At 52.2% G+C, this 21,276-nt stretch overlaps 1 protein-coding gene across 4 annotated transcripts in view; it reads right to left on the bottom strand.

Moving 5' to 3' along the window:
• Window positions 1-1,098: 1,098 nt before the first annotated feature.
• The window catches only part of MLPH (melanophilin), a 65,805-nt gene continuing 45,627 nt past the window's right edge, over window positions 1,099-21,276 (bottom strand). For 2 of the 4 annotated variants that reach the window (XM_023228740.3, XM_023228742.2), the window contains 7 exons: window positions 11,509-11,694; window positions 11,098-11,253; window positions 9,408-9,500; window positions 7,907-7,984; window positions 5,834-5,891; window positions 2,689-2,789; window positions 1,099-1,526 (listed from right to left, as the gene is read on the bottom strand). In XM_023228740.3, coding sequence (XP_023084508.1) covers window positions 1,500-1,526; window positions 2,689-2,789; window positions 5,834-5,891; window positions 7,907-7,984; window positions 9,408-9,500; window positions 11,098-11,253; window positions 11,509-11,694 — 699 coding nt within the window. In that variant the 3' untranslated portion in view covers window positions 1,099-1,499. Of the gene's footprint in view, window positions 1,527-2,688; window positions 2,790-5,833; window positions 5,892-7,906; window positions 7,985-9,407; window positions 9,501-11,097; window positions 11,254-11,508; window positions 11,695-17,383; window positions 17,468-21,276 lie in introns of all 4 variants that reach the window. The other 2 variants (XM_023228739.3, XM_023228741.3) reach the window with 2 other exon arrangements.

The raw sequence follows: 21,276 nt of genomic DNA, 5'->3' as shown, positions 1-21,276 counted from the left end.
TCTCACTATGTTGCCCAGGAGGCCTCAAACTCCTGGCCTCAAGCAATTCTCCCACCTTGGCCTCTCAAAAGACTGGGATAATAGGTATGAGCCACTTTGCCTAGCCTGAATAATTTTTTCAAAAAATAGAATTTATAAGTAATGTTGGGAATTATATGGAAAAACTCCCATGTTTTTATCTGATGCCACAAGGAGTCAGATAAAATAGCTGTTAATGTGTGCTCAAGGTCTCCTGAAGATGCAGGAGTATCTGCCTCCCGGCAAGACACTCTGAGATTCAAACTTTAGTTTTAAGTGAGAGATTGGAGAGCTCCTGGAAGTGTCCTATTCAGAGAGGGTAGGAAACACTTAACTTGGTCAACCCTTGAAGACAAAAGGCTTGCCTCTTGTCTCCACTGTTTGATTCCAAAGGAAGCCACTCCTCTCAGCACCCCCTCTGACAAAAACTGCAGCCATTGGGTCCTGTCTAGGGTGAACCTCAGGGAGGGTGAGATGTGATTACTGTTAGGATGTTCAAAGGCAGCTTTGGGGAGTCTCGGAGGGCTCTGCTTAAAACTGGATGGGGCACATAGATATTAGGAAATTACTCTGAGTCCCAAGCTGTCTGAGGGGAGGTCATCTATGTAACCAAGGGGCGAGTGGCAAGCTGACCTGTGGCCTCTGCACCCCCATCCTTGGCAGGCATTCCTCATTGGATGTGACCCTCTGTCCTCTGCCCCACTGGATCTGTTGCAGTGAGTGTCAGAGCCAGGCTAGAACCAGACTTCTTCCCTGCCCATCTGAATCTCTGCCTGCCGTCTCTCCCTCTCCCAGCAGGCTTTCTGCACTAGCATCTGAGCATGTATCAGATGCTCACTTGCCGCCATGTGCAGTCTCTGCCCTTGACCACAGTGTAATTTCCCCTGGTCTACAGATCACATGGGAACTTGCAGAGTGAGTGCACGTAGTGTGGGGGCTGGGGTGTCTATTCCTCCCTCAGTATTCAGCAGGTCATTAGTTCAGTCACTTGTCTGGATGCCTAATTTCCAATCACACCCACAAGAAATAAGCATACATCTGCTCACACCCCGATATAGACCATCAAGAATACACATATGGTTGGTGCCTTAACTGAGTCATCTTTTTTCCATTTCATTCATGAAAGCAACATAAGAAAGCCAAGAGTGAAAGGGGTAAAAGATCACAGTATAAAGGTCTTCTGTGTGTCCTTCAAAGGTTTACACAACATTGTCCTAAAGGGAAGTCACAGCAGCTTAGCTGTTTCTCACAGATCAGAGGGGCTGGTGGGGTGGCCAGGAGTCATCAGTAAACCCAAATGAGCAGTGCAGGACTGCATGTCGCTGTCCCCTTGCAAGGGGAGTCCACGTGGAGGGTGCTCCTTGTTTCTCACTGGGATGGTGACTGTGTACAGTGGTAAGCGCAGAGCCAATGAGGGACAGGATGGCCGTGGTGGAGGGAAAAGAGTGCAGGGCTCCTCTGTTGCTCTGTCCTGTCCCCTGTTAGGGCTGGTGGGCCACCACAGGCTTCTGTAAAGTACAAACACACACAGGCATATAACACAGACACACATGGGTGTGTAGCCCACAGGTTTCTGTAAAGTACAAACACACAGGCATGTAACACAGACACACATGGGCGTGTACATACAAATATACAAGTGTGTACATGGATGTGCACATCAGTAGACATGAACTTACATTATACATTTGTGCACACACGCATGTGGGGCAAGAGAATAGGATCTGGAGGCAGGGAACGTAAGGCCAATTCGTGCTAACTTCCTAGAACTGGATCAAAATGAAAACCCCACCTCTCCACGCCCGAGGAACAAAAAGTCCAGCGGCTACTCCCTTTGCTATGCCCCCTTTCCTCTGCATCGCAGATGAAAATAGAAAGTACCTTGGATTGGTCCCCTCCCACAACCAATCAGACTAGTCATCGGCCAAGTCTTCATGTGTAAATTTGTAACTTCCCTTCAGCCTCCGATTGGTTGCCTCCTGCGACCGATCACATTGATTGGGTCCACTCCTTCATTTGCATAGGGTATAACCAAGTAACCAATGGGAAACCTCTGGAGGGCACTTAAAGTCCAGAAAATGCTGTAACCAGGCTCCTGAGCCACTGGCTCTAGCCTGTTCCCACTCTGTGGAATGAACATCCTTTTCAATAAATCTGTGCTTTCGTTGTGGTAACACACACACTTGGGTGTGTAAGCAGGTACATACACATGGGTGTGCACACACAGGCATGCACACAGTACACACAAATGAACACAGGAGTGAACGCAGCCACACACATACACACATGGACAAGTTGGTCAAACGCTGGGTTTGCGTTCTTCACAATATTAGGTGAACTCCCTTGGGGTTTTTTACTTAGCCTCTCTCTGCCTCTGTTTTCTTAGCTATAAATTTGGGTCAATGACACAGGTCCTCGTCCAATGGGGTGTGTGGACAGCAAGTATTTGAAAATTTAAAGCTCTAAAACACAAGAAGATATTATTCTAATTTCAGAGTATGTAGATGTTCAAACCCTCGGCAAAGACTTTACTTTTTGCTTTGATTCTCTGGTCTGAATCCTTGTTTTGTTTATCTCCATTTTCTTTGCTCTGAAGACTTAATATTAACACATAAATCTGACGGGTCACTGAATTTTAAAAACTCCTCAGAGAATGAGAGAAAACTTTACCGCGAAGGTGTGGCTGGCCATTCCTTTCCTCCCGTTGGGGTTTCTCTGTGTCAGTGAGCCTCGGTACACTGATTTCCAATCAAAAGAATCATCATCTTTGCCTTTGGGGAAAACAGAGAGAGGGACGGTGCTTTATCAACCACATACCTAGCCCAAACAAGTGCCTTGGCCTCCTCAGACATTTAAAAGGTAGAATAAAAACGGACATATCTCCTTTTAAGAAGTTTCCACATCACATATCTTTAACAAGGCATTTACATTTCAGGTTTCATGCAAATAAACAGTTTTGCCAACTTCTTTCTCCTTTGCTTTGGAGCAGGCATTAACGTTCTACCTCACTGTGGCCCCAGAAATCCTCACACGAATGAAACAGCAGAAAGGCCCGTTGCACTGCACTGGTGTGCGGTCTCTGTCTTTTCTTTTTCCTTTCTTCTTCTTTTCTTTTCTTTTTCTTTGAGACAAAGTCTTGCTCTGTCACCCAGGCTGGAGTGCAGTGGCGCAATCTTAGCTCACTGCAACCTCCGCCTCCAGGATTCAGGTGATTCTCCTGCCTCAGCCTCCCAAGTAGCTGGGACTACAGGTGTGCACCACCATGCCTGGCTAATTTTTGTATTTTTTGGTAGAGATGGGGTTTCACCATGTTGGCCAGGCTGGTCTTGAACTCCTGACCTCAAGTGATCTGCCCACCTCGGCCTCCTGAAATGCTGGGATTATAGGTGTGAGCCACCATACCCGGATTCCTTGCCTTTCCTTTGTGACATGGCAACAGCCCAAGGGGTCTCAGACTCTGACCCTCATCACGGGGGCCCCTCCTGGGGCCATGGTTGTGTAACTGGGGGCATCTGGCCTCACATCCTAGTTGAGTGTTGGTGTTCAGGTGGCTGGTGCAGGCCCTTCTTCACTTTTGCATGTCTTCTGTGGCCTGCTTGACTGGAGCCAGTTGCCAGGGCTCCTGAGAGCTGACCGTGTGCACCTCTTCCTGACCCCACGCTTGGTGACATCAGCTGGGAACTTGCGGTCAGCCAGGGTGGGAGCATTTACGCCACAGAAACTGGCACATGCTACAAGCCAGGCCTTTGTTCCTTTCCTCTTTTGGGAGTTGGCTCAGCAGCATGCTCCTGTTGTGCTGTTCTCTCTGCAGGGTCACCTGGCCTGGCCTGCCGACCCTCCGTCCCTGCTCCAGGACTAACCTCTGTGGAGGGAATCACCTAACTTGAGGGATCATGACTCCTGAGGAGTGAAGTCACGTGAGGCCCCGCAGACCCTGGGACGGAGGCCCGAGGACCTGCCAGTGTGTGGGGCTGGCCTCTGTAGACAGTGAAAAGCCCCCTTGGCCACCCTTGGCAGAGGGTAGTGACGATGGCTGGGAGACATGTGAAGGTCAGGACTCAACTTTGCCGTTCAGACCCCGAAATGCCTGTGAGCTATCAGGGGGCCAGGGGTGAGCTATTCTGGCCTTGGACTGGACATGAGTGAGGTCTCTGGATAGGACAGAGTCTACCCTTCACGAAACCATTCATACAGAGGATGCAAGGAATCGCCCTTTGTCCTCCTGCTACAAACATGACCCTCTCAGCCAGACATGGTGGCTCCCGCCTATACTCCCAGCACTTTGGGAGGCCAAGGTGGGGGGGATCACCTGACGTCAGGAGTTCGAGACCAGCCTGGCCAACATGGTGAAACCCCATCTGTACTAAAAATACAAAATTAGCCAGGCATGGTGGCAGGCACTTGTAATCCCAGCTACTCGCGAGGCGGAGGCAGGAGAATCACTTGAACCTGGGAGGCGGAGGTTGCAGTGAGCTGAGATCACACCATTGCACTCCAGCCTCGGCCACAGAGTGAGACTCTGTCTCAACAAAACAAAACAAAACAAGAATCTCCACCTGGATTTCAGCCCATGAGACGTGCTGGAAACTCCCCTCAGAGCCAGCACGTGGATCTCCAGGAGCCCCTGCTGGCCACTCCTTAGCGGGTCATCTCTGGCAAAGTCACTTTCCTGGCTGGTGATCCTGAATCTGGGATTAGCCCCAAAGGGCCTTGGGTACCAGCTCCATCCCAGGATTGACCAGAATGTGTGTTGGGAGCTCAGGGGGTGCAAAGAGCGATCTGGCATGGACGTGGGGTGGCTGACTGACCAAGGAGTGAGCTGACGGGAAAGAGGGATCGGTGTGCTGGGTGTTGCAGGGAGGTGATGGACAGCCCCGGGGGAGATGCTTCATACTTGGCCGCGGAGGACTTCACAGGACAGAGATGGGCAGGGAGGGGGCATACCCAGGCGTGGAGGCATGTGCTTGTGTGGCACACTCTGAAACCAGCGTCTGCTGTGTGTTGTTCCACGCATGGGAAGGAAGTGCATGCTTGGGTGGGTGTAGTACAGGGCCGGCTGACTCTAGTGTGCGACAAATGGCCAAAGTCTGCAGGGCTATGCTAAGAAATCCCACTTCATTCTGCAGGCAGCTGGGAGCCAAGGGTTGTTTGTGAGCAGAGGAGGGACACACGCTGTCTGCTAGGACTGCAGCTGTGGCAGAGTTTGAACGATGGTGTGTGTGAGGACACAGCTCAGAAAACAGGGACAACAGATCAATGCAACAATGCTTGGGGGCCTGAAACAGCTCGACAGCAGAGGGATGGGGCTCTGAATGGGGGGAGGAGCTGCCAGCCTCCGGTGAGCAGTGGTTGGGTCACAAGTTGAGTGAATGAAATGAGCACACAGATACCCCAAGAGCCCGGCCACATGCTGGGGAGGCCTCAGATCTCATTAGTCCAGGACAAAGCTAATATCCCTGTCACCATCAAGCCTTCAAGGAAGGCTAAATGATGACCTGTGCTTTCTGTAAGAAGGCCAGAAACTGTGTACCATGTTAGGACAATTTATGTAGAAAAACATGGAAACGCCACCACCATCACCGCTGCCACCAGGGCCGCCTTTGCACGCTTAAAGCAGCAAGTTCCAGCTGTCTGGAACACCAACGTGCTGGGTCCCGAGGGTGACCCGAGCGGCACTGGGAATGATTTTTGGGAGTCAGGACATGAGATATGTCCCACAGATTATGAAGAAACACACAGAGCTGCGACTGGTCATTTTCCTCCCTGGAGCTCATTTCCCAGGCTCACGGGGGTGCGGGGAGCAGAGGGCTCTTACCTTGATTTTTCAGGGAATTACTGAACTTTCTTCTCAGAAGATAGGGTGCAGCCATTGCCTAGAAGAAACAGAGTGTCTCCAGGCTTCATCCAATTGTGATGTTTGGGAATTGTGAACTAATTTTTGATTTCTTATGGCTCTTCCAGCTTCTAATTAACCAGGCTCACTGTTTTCTGCTCTCTAGCAATATTTGAACTTTTAGCAACATTACAATGGACATTTTCAACAAATTAAGCACTAAATGCCTGAAATAAGAGATGCTCAGCTTTGGGGGAGATGCCACATTTGGGTATTTTGGCAGAAGGAGTATAAGTTTCTGTCCTGCAGGTCTGGTTCAGATCCCAGCACTATCCCCTTACCACTGTGTGATATGGGCAATTAATTCACTTCTTTTTTTTTTTTTGAGACGGAGTCTCGGTCTGTCACCCAGCCTGGAGTGCAGTGGTGCGATCTCGGCTCACTGCGAGCTCCACCTCCCGGGTTCATGCCATTCTCTTGCCTCAGCCTCCCGAGTAGCTGGGACTACAGGCGCCCGCCACCATACCCGGCTAATTTTGTTTTTTTTTTTATTTTTAGTAGAGATGGGGTTTCACCATGTTAGCCAGGATGGTCTCCATCTCTTGACCTCGTGGTCTGCCCACCTCGGCCTCCCAAAGTGCTGGGATTACAGGTGTGAGCCACTGCCCTAGGCTAATTCACTTATTATTCTCTCTGAACCTTGGTCTCCTCCTCTGTAAAGTGGGCCTGTAGCTCTCTTTACAAGGACACTGGAAGATCAATTGTGTCTAATACAATTCCCAGGTCCCCATGACTGTCGGTCCTCATACCTCTCCTCCTGTCTCTTTTCCAATTGATTACCTCGCTACGACGCGATAAGAAATCCATTCTCTGTTTGGCTTTTCAGGGAAGTGAAGAGACAGCCAAATGGCCTAATTCCCCTAGAAATTTCTCCTGGTGTCTGGCACCCTGGGATTTTGCCTGGCTGAGTTTGTGGGTGGCTCCCAGAGGTGCTGCAGAAGCTGTCAGGCTGGGCTTCTGGGGACAAAGGTGGAAGCGGCAACCCCAGAGAAGAGCGTGGGTGTCAGGCATAGCCTGGGCTGAGACCCTGCTGTCACTTCCTGTCTGTGATCTGGATCAGGCTCACCCACTGCCCTGAGCTGGCTGGTTTGTTCATCAGTACCACAGGGTTAATAGCACTGCCTAGCTGCTGGGTGCTGTAAACAGCATGTGGAAAGATGGACTTTTGAAAACACTGTGTGTCACCGTGAGGAACTGCTAGGGTTGTGATGAGGAGTGGCTAGGTGTTCCTCGAGGCTCCCTGCGGCGCTGGGCTGCAGGTAGGGCCTGAAGCTGAAGCCTATTCCTCCTGGGGCGCTGGCCATGGCACCCCTCATCCTACTCCTAACCACTCCATCTGAACTCAGGGAGCTCCTCCCTCCCAGGCTGGCTCCGCCCTCCGTGCATTGCCATCTGTGGGTCCCGCTCACACCCCCGCAAGTCCTTGTGCCATTTTGAGCGCACTGGCTCCTGGGTGTTTCCACCTTTGGCAGCCAGCGCCTTCGTCTCCCAGATGGAGGCAGTCCCCAGGCCACGGGCCCGCTGTGCCTGTTCAGGGAAGGGCAGAAGTGCCTGGGCATGTGTGTGGCTCAGGGCCTGGCCCTCACTCAGGACTGACGGGTATGGAAGGGATAAGTGCTGGTGGCCTTGCTCCTACACGGAATTAACTCTGGGGTGTGAACTGCATGGTCTCCAGAGCCCCCAGGAGGACGGAGCCACAGTCAGCCTGTGTGGGTTTGCTTCATGTCAGATGCTTGCTTCCTTCCTTTCCCGTCTCACCTTCCCACTCCCCTACTGGGCTTTGTTGGATTTTCAACAAATGCATCTACACAAACCCAGCTCAGTGTGTGCCACCGAGAAAGCCAACCCACGGGAGTTGCCACGGCGTTGTGGCAGCTGTGTGGGCGGCGTTGCAGACATAGGAGCTCCGCCACCCCGTGGACTTGCCACACTGCTGGAAAGGGGTGCAGTCTTCCACCTCGCGCGGTGTCTGGGCTTGGATGGAGTAACACATACCTTGGCCTCACTTGAAGGGTCTGCATTTGGGTCCTCTGGTCTCTTGCCAAGTTTCCCAGCCGCTCGAGGGAGAAAGATCTGGAGGACAAAGAAGAAACCTTATGTTATTGTTTAACCTCTGTCCACAGGGAGGAGCATGGGCATGTGTCGGCTGGATGTAAGGATGGATGCTGTCTATGCACGCTCGGTTGGGGCGCTGGGACCGCACGGCCACCTCCAGTATGCCGCTCCGGGGCTCTGGGACTAGGGCTGCCAGAGTGTGCAAATTAAAAAGCAGCATACCCAGGGAGCTTTGAATTTCAGATTGTGAAAAGAAAATAAATCTTGGGAGTCCACAAACACTAAGCTAAAGGGAAAAGTCAAGCTGGGAACTGCTTAGGGCAAACCTGCCTCCCATCCTATTCCAAGTCATCCCTCTGAAGCTCACCTGCAGATCTGATTGCTTCCTCTCCCCTATTGCTTAAGTAAAAACACAGACTCACTGAGCCAGACTAAATTGTGTATTCAGTGGAAGGCTGATCAAGAACTCAAAATAATGCAACCTGCTGTCTCTTACCTACTTATAACCGGGAAGCCCCCACTTAAGAGCTGTCCCACCTTACTGGATCGAACCAAGGTACATCTTACACATACTGATTGATGTCTCATGTCCCCCTAAGATATATAAAAGCAAACTGTACCTCCAACCAACTTGGCACAAGTCTTAGGACTTTCTGAGGCTGTGTCATGGGTGTGTCCTCAACTTCGGCAAAATAAACTTTCTCAGTTGACTGAGACCTGTCTCAGATATTTTGCGTTCACAAGATCAACAGCTAATTTTTTTAGTGTAAGTCCCAAATGTTGCATGGGGGCATACTTTTACTAGATTATTGTTGATCCGAAATTTAAAGCTAACTGGGCATCCTGGGTTTTCCGTCATGACCATGTCTGGGACTCTCCTAAGGACATCTTCCATTCTTTTGCCAAATGTCCTCATCAGGGTGGTTTTGTCTGAAGATTCCTGAATGGGATCAGCAGAGGAGGATGTTGGCCTAACATGAGCAACTCCTCTGATGTGAGTCTCCCGCGCCATCCCTTCTAGTCACATCCATCTTCACGTTGCAGCGGACTAAGGCTTTCAACGTGAGGCAACGTGATCCAGGTGGCTCCTTTTGGATTTCACACTGTGAGTGTGTGTGTCTTTCAGATCCTCAGAGCAGGGGCTCAGAGTCCCCTCAGAAAGAGCTTTTGGTAGAAACAGCAAATAATAAACAAAAATGAACCCCAAGAAATTACAGTTGAGTAACTGGCTATGAGGAAACTCGGGCCGGATGTTCACGGGAAGGGAGGTGAGGGGGCCAGGATCCCGCTGTCAGGCCCCTGGTGGCATGTGTGCTGTGGGGAGGCCTCGGGGGACACCAACTCAACTGAGGTTGCTGTGTCCCCCTCACTCACCACTGCCCCCACCCCCCCCTGCCCCCCCCCACCACTCTCCCCCCACTCACCACTGCCCCCCACTCACCGGGAGGTTTGACTTCCTCCGGGGTTTTCCTGAAGGCTTCACTGTGAGCCCCGCGGCCCTCAGGGCTGCAATCCTGGATTTGATATCTGAAACCTGAGAGACGACAGCAGACAGACAGACGGCCCCTCAGACAGACGCTCGAGGTCCCGCCTCAACGTCATGGACAGGAAGAGCAGCTGCCCCCAGCTCACTCCTGGAGCCAATTTTACTTGTGTTTTCCCTTAAGATTGGCGTCCCAGCCGTGTGCCCGTCTTGGTGGTCCCCTTGGCGTTTGTCTTCCATGGTTGGTGAGAAGGGGATGTTCCTTGTGGGTTACCCCAGGCAGGAGGAAGGCAGGATGGGGGGTGTTTTCTGGAGTCTCAGGGAGTCTGGCTCCCATGAGGGACTGGAGGAGGGGCCGTGATTGGCAAGGACAGTAGTGGCCACTCTTCACCTAGCAGTCGGCCACCCCCACTGGCATCATCCTTGCCTGGGCCCCCTTCCACTCCTCCCTCCTTAGGCCCCTCCTCCACAGCAGCCAAGGGCAGCTTCTGGAAATTAGAACCAGGCCCCATCACCCCCTATTCAGATCCTTCCAGTGGCCCCCAGGGGCCTTTGCCGTCCACCCTCCTCACACTCTCCCTTCATCACTCTGACCTAGTCTCAGGGTTTCACAGCTAATCCCTGCACGCACCAAGCTCACCGCCACCCCAGGGCTTTGGCACACGCTGCTGCCTGCACCCGGACTCCTGTCCCCTGGATTTGCCAGGTTGGCTTATTTTCCTAGTATCCCTCCTGACCGCCTTATCTAAATCGCCCCGCCCCGAGCACTCCAGGGGCTCATCTTCACTGACTGTCTTAATCACACTTTTCATGAACCCAGATGATCTTGTTTGTTTGTTTGCTGTTTATCTCCTTCCACTAAAAACACAAGCTGCAGGAAGGCAGGGGCTTGGTCTAAGACACTCGCAGCTGGATCTTCCGTGACCTACACAATGTGGGCTACATTTATTTGCAAAGCAAGAAGGAAAACATGAAAGGAAAGTCCAGAGCCTGACTTGCTCCCCTTGAACAGCTCTAGGGGACATGCTCTTTGTCCTCAGGGAGTGACAGACACCTGCTGATGAGAAGGGAAGTGGAGGAGGGTCATGAGGGCTGGCTGTCCCCACAGTCTGAGGGGCAGAACTTCTCTGTAGGTCTCCAGGGAGGACAGAGCAGTGCCCAAGTCACCTCGGCTGTCCCTGGGAGGCCTGAATGCTTTGGCTCTGCCCTTTGACTTTTGTGCACTATTGATAGGTTCCAGACCCAGATTCAAGCTCTGCAGCCACAACTCAGACTCACAGATGGCCCTCGGGACACAGTCCAGTGCTGAGGTCGGGGGCTGTCCTAAATTCCAGGCCTGCTTCTAGGCCCCCATCCTGGGTCAGGGATTGTGTGTTCAGCACCTTTTTCTTGGTGGAAACCCTACGTGTACCTCACCAAGCTGAACAGGAAAAAGGGAAGGGGTGGAGGGCTCAGTGGGTGGTGAGCCAGGTGAGTCCCACAGAAACCCCCAGGTTCATGCTTGGCCTTCAGAGCTGTGCATGCTGGGTCAATGGGGAGGGCTCCGTGTGAGCTGTCAGATGGTTAGAGCTGTCAGATGTTCAATGCTTGGGTGTGGTCACCATCTGTGTTTGCAGAACCCCGTGCTCCCCTGTGCCTTGCGGACTACCTCGCTCTCTGCCTGCTGGACTTCTGAGGCCGTCACTGCCACTCTGTCCTCCAGCTCCGACAGCTCCTCATCTGTGGTCCTGTTGTGCTGGACGGGGTCCCCAGGGCCCTGGGGGCTCTTTTCCTGTCTGTTGTTTTGATGGGCAGCCATGCTCACCTATGAAAGAGAAGGACGGAGGCTGACTGGCAGCAGGAGGGAGTGCGGGATCTCACCCAGATGGGGACTCGTCATGACGTTGCTCTTCTCTCTGAATCCTGGGAGCTGGTTTCACAGCTGCAGAACCCATCAAGGGCCCTTGGCGTGCCCCTGTGGGTGGCTACCTCCCTGGGGAGGGCGGTGGCCAGCTGGGACTGTCCATCCCTGCCCCTACCTCTGCAGGGTCCTGCTGAGACCCCTGGGGGGTAGTCTCACCTCTGGGTCTGCCTGGGGGACAGCCCCAACTGATTTGCCCCTGTCAGGCTCTGCCTTTTCATCCTTGGCCTCCTCCTCCTCGGACGAGGTCCCCTGGTCACTGACGTTGCTGGTCAGCTCCTCCAGCTTCTTCCTCAGGGTCTCCTCCTCTACATCAGCCTCCGTGCGCACTCCAGCACCTAGACCCTGACAGAACAGGCCAGTGGGCTTGGATTTGGCTAGTCATCTGGAGCCGTGGAGCTCCAGGGCTGGCTCCGGGAGATGGGCCTGGGCCCAGCACATCTAGAGTTTCTGCTGAGCTCAGCTGCCTCTCTTCTCCTTGCCGGCTTGTCCAACGTGCCCCACTGGGGCCCAGTCCCAGACCCCAGAAGCAGGCTCTGCAGGGCTGGGGGCTCCCAGGGAAAGCTGGCCACCACCCCTGGCTATCTAAGACCCACTGTTTTTATCCCTTCTCATCCCTTCCATTTAAGGGTGCCTCTTGTTTATTCCAGGCTGATGTCCTCACTCTAGGGATGGGGACAGAGGGGTGTGGACTCACAGATCTCTGCCCACTCTCTCTCAGGGAAATATGCAGACAGCCTTGGTCGGGTCTAGCTCCAGGGGCTGGGCTCTTCCCACGTTCTGACCAAGGATTCATTTAGCAGCTGCTGTGGGACACTCCTCTGTGGCACACGGCCCCTGATCACATAAAATCAGCCACTGGACTGTGAGTTCCCTTGTGGCTCCCCATCAGGCCGTGTACCCCTCGGCAGGTCACTCAACCCCTCTGCATCACAGTTCCCTCAGCTTTAAAATGGTAGTGATAGCAGTATCTAACCTGCAAGTTCTCATACAAACTCAGTTCAATAATCTATATAAAGTCCTTAGAGGGTCTAGTTCCACTGGCCACCTTGTCTGTGGGCAGGAGGCAGGGAGGTTAAGGGCAGGCTTTGTTGTGGATGCTGGCCTTTCATGAAGAGTTGTAGGTGCCAGGTCTGAGAAGGTAACAGAGTTATGTGATAAAAACACAAAATCATCCTAATTGCCTCTTACAGCTAACACCGTGCTAAGGTAGGTGACGAGATTTAAAGCGTCGCTCATTTTGGCTGAGGCAGCTCCACTCTTTGAAGCTTGCTTAGGCCAAGAACCTTGCAGACATCCTGACTCCTCTTTTTCTCTCATCCCAAGTATCCGATCCTGTTGGCTCTGCCTTCGCGAGGCCGCCAGGATTGGTCTGGCTCACACCACCTTTCTGCGATCCGGTTCGACCACCGCCTTCTCCCAGCCTGCCCCGCTGTCTCACTCCCACCTCCACAACCTGTTCTCAGGAGGATGGCCAGAGCAACCCCTGTGCCCTCAGCCAGCTGTCTTCTGCTCAAGCCTCCCCATCCCTTCCACAGTAAAAGGCAGAGCCTGGACCATGGCCCGGGAGGCTCCATTCTGTCTGACTCTTCCACTACGTCCAGCTCAGCCTCTGCTCCCCCGCCTGCCCCTGCCTTGCCCGTCTTGGCCAGGCTGTCTCCTGCAGCGGCTCCCTCCTTGGGACCTTAGGAGGGGCTGCAACACTTGATCTTAGATAGCCACACAGCGGCACCTCTGCCAGCTCTTTGGGCAAATCTCACACTCAGTGGGGCGCCCTGACTGTCCTGGTTGAAATGCCACCCTCACCCCAAGGACTTTCTGCCTTGACTTATTTCTCTCTACCTTCCTCCACCTCCTGACCTGTGTTCCACTTGTTGGTTTGCAAAGGAAACCAAAATACACCACCCCAGAATAGACTTCTGGGACATATTTCCAGCTGTTTATTCAGAGAAGTTGCAGATGGGATCGCTCAGAAAACCTGTCTTTGTGTGTGTGTTGGGGGGTGGATTTTGTCTGTGGAGGAAAGCTATAGGGGTGAGCTGAACACCAGACAGACGGGTTTTCTCTGAGACCCCCTCCAGTGGTCTTAAAATGACACTGATGGCTGACACTGACACGTCAGACGGAGACGCCGCCAGCGCGGGCTGCTGCCGATTCTTTGAGGGCAGCTCCTGGTTACCTGAGAGATTTTTATCTCCATAACCAGAAGCCCTTCCTCCCCTCCCCCTCCCGTGACCTTGTCACCACTGCAACCCCTCAGGAGGCCCCAAGCCCCATCCGTCCTGTCGCCTTGGGTGTAAACCTCAGTCATCTGTCCCTGCTTCGAGTTCCACGTTCACGGGACCCCCGTGTTCATGTGCATGGTAACACGTTGTTGGCCTTTTCCCTGTGACCCTGTCTATGCTGAGTTCCCTTCAGCAGACGCAGGCCTCGCACTTCTGGGGGAAACTTGATGTTCCTGCAGTTGCGTGTTTCCTGCCTCCCCTGAATGGAATGCAAACCCCACGAGGCCTGCGTTTTTGTTGACTTTGTTCATGACCACCTTCCCACCGTCAGGAGCCGGCACTGGGAGCAGAGTGGCTCCCTGTGTCTCCCGACTCTTCCCAGGTGATAAAGTCACGCAACTTAGCAACATGGCCAGGAAGACAGCACCCATTCACTTGTCTGTCTGTACACCTGTCCGTTCACTCATCCATCCCACATTCTGACGGCTTTCCCCTGGCCCCATGAAGTCGACTTTGAAATGTGAGGTGAGGGCCGCCCAGAGATGCCACCTGGGGAATTTTAGTGCCGCCCTTCGTCCCTTCCTTTGGGAGCCGTCACCTCCACTGACACTGGAGGACTGGGAGGGAGGGAGGGCAGGCGCCTCCACCAGGAAGTTGCTCACAGCCCACGGTGCCCCTGGGTGGCATCGATCCCTCCCTCACCCATCAAGCTGAGGATATTACCACAATCATTTAATTTTCTATTTGGACGAAGCCTATTGAGACAGATCGGCAGGGCTGGCTGCCTGGGGTCTCACAGACGAACACCAAGGGGATAATTAGATTCAGTCAATGAATAAGCTGTATGTTTTAGCTGGGATGCTTTTCCATGAGGCTCCACTTTCCTGACAAAGCCCCCACATCACAGAGGCCCTCGGTGGAAAGATCGGGAGTGACATTCAGCCTGTAAACGCCACTGAGCCTGACATGAGCTGAACTTTGTCCCAGAGTACATGGGGCTGAGAAACTGCAGAATCCCCGTGAGAAACGGAAGCCCAGCACCCATCAGGCAGGACACAGCAGAGCGATGGAGTGTGAGGGTGGAAGCCAGTGGATGCCTGGGAGAGGCAGGGATTGTCTTCACTTTGTAAGCCAGTAAATAAACTCACACACACACACACACACACAAACCTACACACACAACACATGCACACGTATACACATGTATGGAAAACACATGACAACATACGTGTGTGACAGGGACCTGAACCAGCATGATGAGACACAGCCAGGGCGACTAACTCGTCCTTGTTTGCCAGGAATTTCCAGGTGCAAGCCCTGAGAGCCCCTAACAGGACACTGGCCACCCTAGATCCAGCCCCCTCAAGGCGGAGGGCCTGGCTGCCTCTCAGGTCCAGCTCCTTGACGGCCCAGAGGGCCATTCCTGCAAGTAGTGTCCCCTCGCAGGGAGTGTGTGGGCAGTGCGGGTCCCATGTGGAGTCTGTTACTTCTGACTTACTAGTCCCTGAGCTGAGATTTGTATGAGCAAAAGGCCAAAGCCAGGAGCTACCAACAAGAGCCACGGCAATGGTGGCCGCCCTTTCCCTCTGCAAGGGTAACTCGTTTCTGGGTGGGCTGGAGTTAGGGCCACACAGGCTATCAGACAGCGGGTCCCAAGTGCTGCCGAGGGGTCAGCAGGGTGGGGAAGGAGGTAAAGGGCAGGAAAGTGGTAAAGGAGGTGAGTGACAGATCTCCAGTGTCTACCTGACAGGCAGAGCTGAGGCCTGAGTGGGACCTGGGTCAGTGTATAGCAGGCGGCTGGGGGTGGCCTGGGGGCTGAATGGCTGGATATGGGCCATGGGGTCCGATGGGGCTCTGGAGCTTGCATTGGGGCCAATCTGACTCCAGTGCAGGTGAGGGCCCTTCTAGAGGCATCCCACGGGAAGCAACGCTCTCCCCAACCTCCCTGTGCTTTCAGCTGGTGCTCTCTGGCCAGTGATGGGCTGAGTCTCACTCATGAGAGCCTGGGCCTCAGTTTCTTCATCTATAAATGAGGGAAAGAAATGTCTACCTTGCAGGGGTACTGCAGGATTAAATGAAATGTTGGCACATGGTCAGCCCAGCCCTAGCCACCCGTAAAGCATAGAGCACAGTAACCCATCCCCTTACAGACAAAGGCAGCTATGGTCCCTGCTGGACACATGGCATGTGGGCTGGGCCTCAGTCTCCCTCCGCTCTGGCTGGGGTCAGAGCCTGTGCAGGCGTAGCCCTTGGGGTCTAACTTGGGGCCCGTGTGCTCTGCTTCCCATTTGGTCTCATGCCCTCAGCCTGAGCTTCACCCAAATCTGTTTCTCCAGAGCCCTGGCCCCAAGAAAAATGAGCAGCTGCAAACCTAGGGTGCTACACGAGTGTCCTGTGGTAAATCATTCAAACTTAAAGCTGTGGAAACTTCAGATGATTGGGAACCTTGAGAGGGATGTGGCTATGTGGCCTGAGTCAAGTAGCAGGCAGCTTCAGTTTCTGCTTTTCCCTGTAGACGATTAGGAAAGACCAAGTGGCGCCAGAGATGAGACCCCCCTCTCAAGATCATTACCCTTACTCATGGAGTGTTAAAGCAATCTTCCCCGAATTAGTAAGCTGTAACCTACTGAATCGCTACAATGCAATTTTGGGCCTTGTATGGAAAATGCTGCAACACTGAGAAACTTCTCTGTTTCTGCCTCTATAAGTGAAACTTCAAATTCTCCACTTTGGAGTGCTGACCCTTTTCCTTTGGAGTCTGTGTGACCCAGAAGGCTATCCTCAAACTTTGTGGTCAAAGAAACTCAATACTTAATCATGTTTTCTGAATCTCCTTATCTCGGTGCCCAGGTGCTAGATGTGTGGCTGTGACTCAGCTAGAATGGAGGACTGGGTCCCTCACTCCCTGTACACCCCCGGCTGTCTGCCTGTCTCTCAGCCACAAAAGCACACACACACACACACACACACACACATGCACACTCTTGCAGCAGGCCATGGTTTGTTTTACTTACTCCCCATCAGGTTGCTTGGTGTGCTGCTGTGGTTTGAATGTGTCCCCTAAAGTTCATGTGTTGGGAACTCAATCCCTGGTGCAATAGTATTGAGAGGTGGGACTTTCGAGAGGTGATTAGGTCATGAGGACTCTGCCTTCATGAATGGATTAATATCATTATTGAAAGAATGAATTTGTTATTCATTCCAGGGTGGTTGTTATAAAAGCAAGTTCAGTTCTGTCTTGCTTTCTGTCTCTCCTGCCCTCTGTCACCATGTGCCATGTGGTGACACAGCAACAAGGCCTTCACCAGATGCCACCCCCGATCCTAGACTTCCCAGTCTCCAGAACCATGAGCCAAATACATTTCTGCTAATTATAAATTACGCAGTCTGTGGTATTTTGTTATAGCAGCATATAGCAGACTAAGCTGTGCTGATGATACATTCACAAACACGGTGCGGAAGGAGACTCCACCCTGCTTTGGTGCCTAGATCTCAGAGGCTGTAGGGCCAAGAAAGTTTCCTCTCATCTCCAGTGATGTCCCCTGGGAAGGCTGTTACACCTGTGTACCTCCAAGTTCTCTCTCATTCAAGCTCTGGGCATGAAGGGTGCTGGCAGGCCTGGATGAGGCAGACAACTTCACTCAGGCTATGTGGTGGGAACCGCCTGACTCTCTGAGAACTGCACACAGAACCTAAGCTTACAAATAGCAAAATCTCAAGAAACTCTTCTCCCAAAAGCCCATGTCACACCTCAGCCTCCTTTAAGGAGCTGTGGGGGCCCTTTCTCCTTGCCCAGTCCCTGGTGTTACCTTGGCCAAGGGATGCAAAACTGTGTTCTCCAGGTAGGTCAGCAGACGTTCCACAGCTGAAATACGCTTATTCAGCTCAAAGATCTGTAGCAGAAGGAGAGAAACAGTGGGCAGAGGACCCAGCGCACTCCCACCAGCAAGACACTGGCACCCACCACCTCAGAAGCACCAAATTCCCAAGAAGTGGAAGGAGAGCTAAGGCCACCACCCATGACATGGCCTGGGAAGGTTAACTGTGAAACCCATTTCTGACACCACGAGTTCTGCAACACCAAGCAAAATGTTAGAGCAGAACCAAGAGCGGAGAGTAGGACAGTGAAAGTGGCAAGAGAGGAGCTGAGTCCAGCAGGACAAGGAGCTGAATCTGGAAGGTTGTGATGCTGTCATTACTGTGGACAGCCACTGTCACTGCCAGTACTGAGCAGCACAGGAAGATATCAGTTAATTACGCTACAGTGATCAAACACAGTCATTAGCTAGCAAGAGCCTTGGGTCACCTGTAGGCTAGGAGGCAAGGCACTTCAGGTGACAATGTAAAGGGACCAGAAGTACAACTTCCTCATCCCTTGAGTCACCAGACTCTTGAGTCACCCAAAGTCTATTAGCTCCCAGACTGAGACATGAGAAATCAATTTTCTAGTTTTTTTCCTCGCTCAGCAGATGCATCTTTCCTGCCATTATCTCATTTACAGCTCACCTGGCTTTAAAAGAGGGAAGTGGCACTGTGGAGTGTTAAGATGCTTTTGTATTGTTTGGTTGGTAATTAGTTGAATCATCACAGCACCAAGGGCTTTGAGTGGGCAAATCTCCCCGAAGGACACGATTGGCTGAGAAACGTCAACACCAGGATTTCGGTTAGACCTCGGCCCACGCCTTGAGTGGCCACTAGTAACTGAGTCACCCTCTGGTCCTGTTGAGCATCTGCAGAAGCAGAGATCAATACCCTGGGGAGACAGCCCTCGGCACACAGCCTCTGTCTCCCAGAAGCAGTGGGCTTGGCACACATGCGGACTCAGGAGAGGGTAACAGCTCCCCAGCCAGTGCCTGACACCATCACTGGGAAATGTCACATCCAGAGTGGAAGAGAGGGGAAAATGCACACGGGGAGAAATTGGAAGCAGGATGGAGGAGGGTGGGGTTGTGGGAAGTGCGCAGGAGCTACAGGTGGGTGGGGGCGGCAGGGAGCCAGGGAGAGGCCAGTAGGGAAGAATGGGAAGTGAGCTCAGGGTGACTGCACGCTGCTTTCTGACAAGGTCCTGGCTGTGTCCAGGCTCCCACACTGAGGAGGTGACCAGCATGGACACAATGAGTATGATGCAACCCCGGCTCCGGGAGCACCGGGCCCCTTTCAGACAAGCCCACATGCAGATGCAGCAGCTCCTCGGCTACTCCTGAGTGCCCAAGTGGTGTGGGGGCAAATGCAAACACACTGGAAAAATCAGGCGCTCACTCTGCCTGCTGAAAATAGAGAAGAGTCCGGGTGTGGTGGCTCACGCCTGTAATCCCAGCACTTTGGGAGGCTGATCGGGGCAGGGGAGGGCAGATCACGAGGTCAGGAGTTCGAGACCAGCCTGGCCAACATGGTGAAACCCCGTCTCCACTAAAACACAAAAATTAGCCAGGCGTGGTGGCCCATGCCTGTAATCCCAGCTACTTGGGAGGCTGAGGCAGGAGAATCGCTTGAACCTGGGAGGTGGAGGTTGCAGTGAGCTGAAATCATGCCGTTGCACTCCAGCCTGGGCGTCAAGAGCAAGACTCTGACAAAAAAAAAAAAAAAAAAAGAAAGAAAATAGAGAAGAGATTTCCCACTGCCCCCTTGTCTTTCAGAGCTTCTTTCTCTGCTTTTTCCAAATAAATTTAAATCTTCAAAATGGCTAAAAAGCCTCTCTGCAGTCTCAAAACTCAACCTGGGAACTGTGTTTTTGAAATGGAAACATCCCTGGCGATAACCCTAGCTCCCACTCTCCAAGAGAGGGTAAAGAGGCTAACGTGGGTGGGCACCTTGCTTCAGTTTGCAAAACTAGCTCCCATCTTAAAGATGTGTGAGAAGGTTGCTTTTCTTCTGGTTAAAGCCAACACAGTGGTCTCCGGTTATGATGCTAGAGCGAGGATGTACACTGCGATCAAAGGCGCCATCAGGTCCTCTCACTGGTGAGGACTGGTAATGGTTTGTGCTGAGAACTGTGTAGACTGGGCTGGGCCTGCCGGGCTGCATAAGGGCTGAGAGCCCTTCCTGTCTTTGCAATCTCTCAGCGGATTGCCTGGGGCATGTGCCATAGTCTGGTTTGATGCTTGTTCAAGAATAAAACTGTCTTCTTTCTCTGCTACCCTTATGGAGAGATTTTCTGGGTAATGAAAATATTTCGGGTTTTTAAAAAAATTATATTTCTCCAACAGTAGCAACTGCTCTGGGGGGAGTAGCATCACTCAGACCTGGGTGTCCGACCCTGCGTGGGCACCAGTTGTCAGGGTTATCACGTTACTTAGATACATATGGATGGAATACTAGGTATGAACCCCTTGTGCTTTCAATTGGCAACAATACCAAAGTTTAAAGTTTACAAATGCAATACAGACACTGGCTAGGGATTAAAACAAACCAACAAAACGTGTCACTGGTGACACTTTTATGGGAAACCGTTCGTGTCTGTAGCCTGAGCACGCACGAATGGCCCCAAGGCCAGCCCTCGGGAGTGAGGGGCGGAGGGTGCGTGCTGGGGCGTCTTCCTCTCCCGTCCCCCATCTCAGCCCCCTGGAAGCTTCTTTCCTACCAGATGTTTATGCCATCTTGGGCCTTGTCTGGGCTTGAACAATATCTACAGGGAGTCTTTTCTGATTACCCTTCGTCTGGAAAGCTGTGGCTATAAAAACAAATGCAAAGGCAGGCAACGCACAGCTGCCTGACTCCTCAGAGGAGCCGTGATGAAATACGATTCCTGAGAACGCTCAGGCTCTGAGGGCATGACTGGCAGTCTTGGGGTTGATGGGCAGATTGAGAGGTCTTCCTCCTGGGGTCCCACGGCAGTCACTTCACAAAGGCCCTCTAAGAGTCTGTCTGGGTTTTTTTCTCTGAAGTACAGGATTGCTGCTGCGTTTGGAGTTTCTTTCTGTTGCTTAATTTCCTCCATATAAAGATGCATGGGAAACAATCTAAGTGAAACATTAGTTGAGGTTGTGACATTAAATAATTCAAACAAAGCTGTTGGAACTTTAAATTCTGAGTCTTGAGAGGACATGTTTCATAGCTGAAACTTCTACTTTTCTTTTTTTCCCTATAAATAATTAAGACCAAACAGGATTGGAGATAAGGGCCCCCCAGGTCACTGTTCCTCCGCAAGGATGTGATCCTGCTAACATTTCTACATGAGTGAAACCTTCACTAGTCCACTTTGGGCCCTACTTGTTTGGAGTCTGTGTTTCCGGGTGGCCACTGTCAAGCTTTTGTTCTGATAAACTCGATGTACTAATACTTATTTATATTTTCTGAATCTCATTATTTAGGGTTGACAAAGTAAATACAAGTTCATAGGAATAAATAAAGAGAAACAATTCCAGAGGCAGGATATACAAATGTGAACTAGAGAATAATTCCAAGCAGGTATAAAAGATAATTGGTTTCAGCGGGGCTGGATACCATGATACGTATTTTACTAAAGGCTATTAAAGTTGCTAAACTAAAGGTTTACTGAAAATAGACAACTTGATTCTCCTCTTCATCCCATTGTCTTCAGACTAGGAAGCTAGGAGATGCTCAGTCAGCCAAGGATCTGCCATGGGTCTCTACCTGGCCACCCTGGGAGGTCTCTATCCTGGTCACACTGGGGAGGTCTCTATCCTGGCCACACTGGGGAGGTCTCTATCCTGGCCACACCGGGGAGGTCTCTATCCTGGCC

This window comes from Piliocolobus tephrosceles, chromosome 11 (assembly GCF_002776525.5).
Source record: "Piliocolobus tephrosceles isolate RC106 chromosome 11, ASM277652v3, whole genome shotgun sequence".
Classification (NCBI taxonomy): Eukaryota; Metazoa; Chordata; class Mammalia; order Primates; family Cercopithecidae; genus Piliocolobus; species Piliocolobus tephrosceles.
Note: the sequence above shows the minus strand (reverse complement) of the source record. Positions and strands in the feature narration are given on the sequence as shown.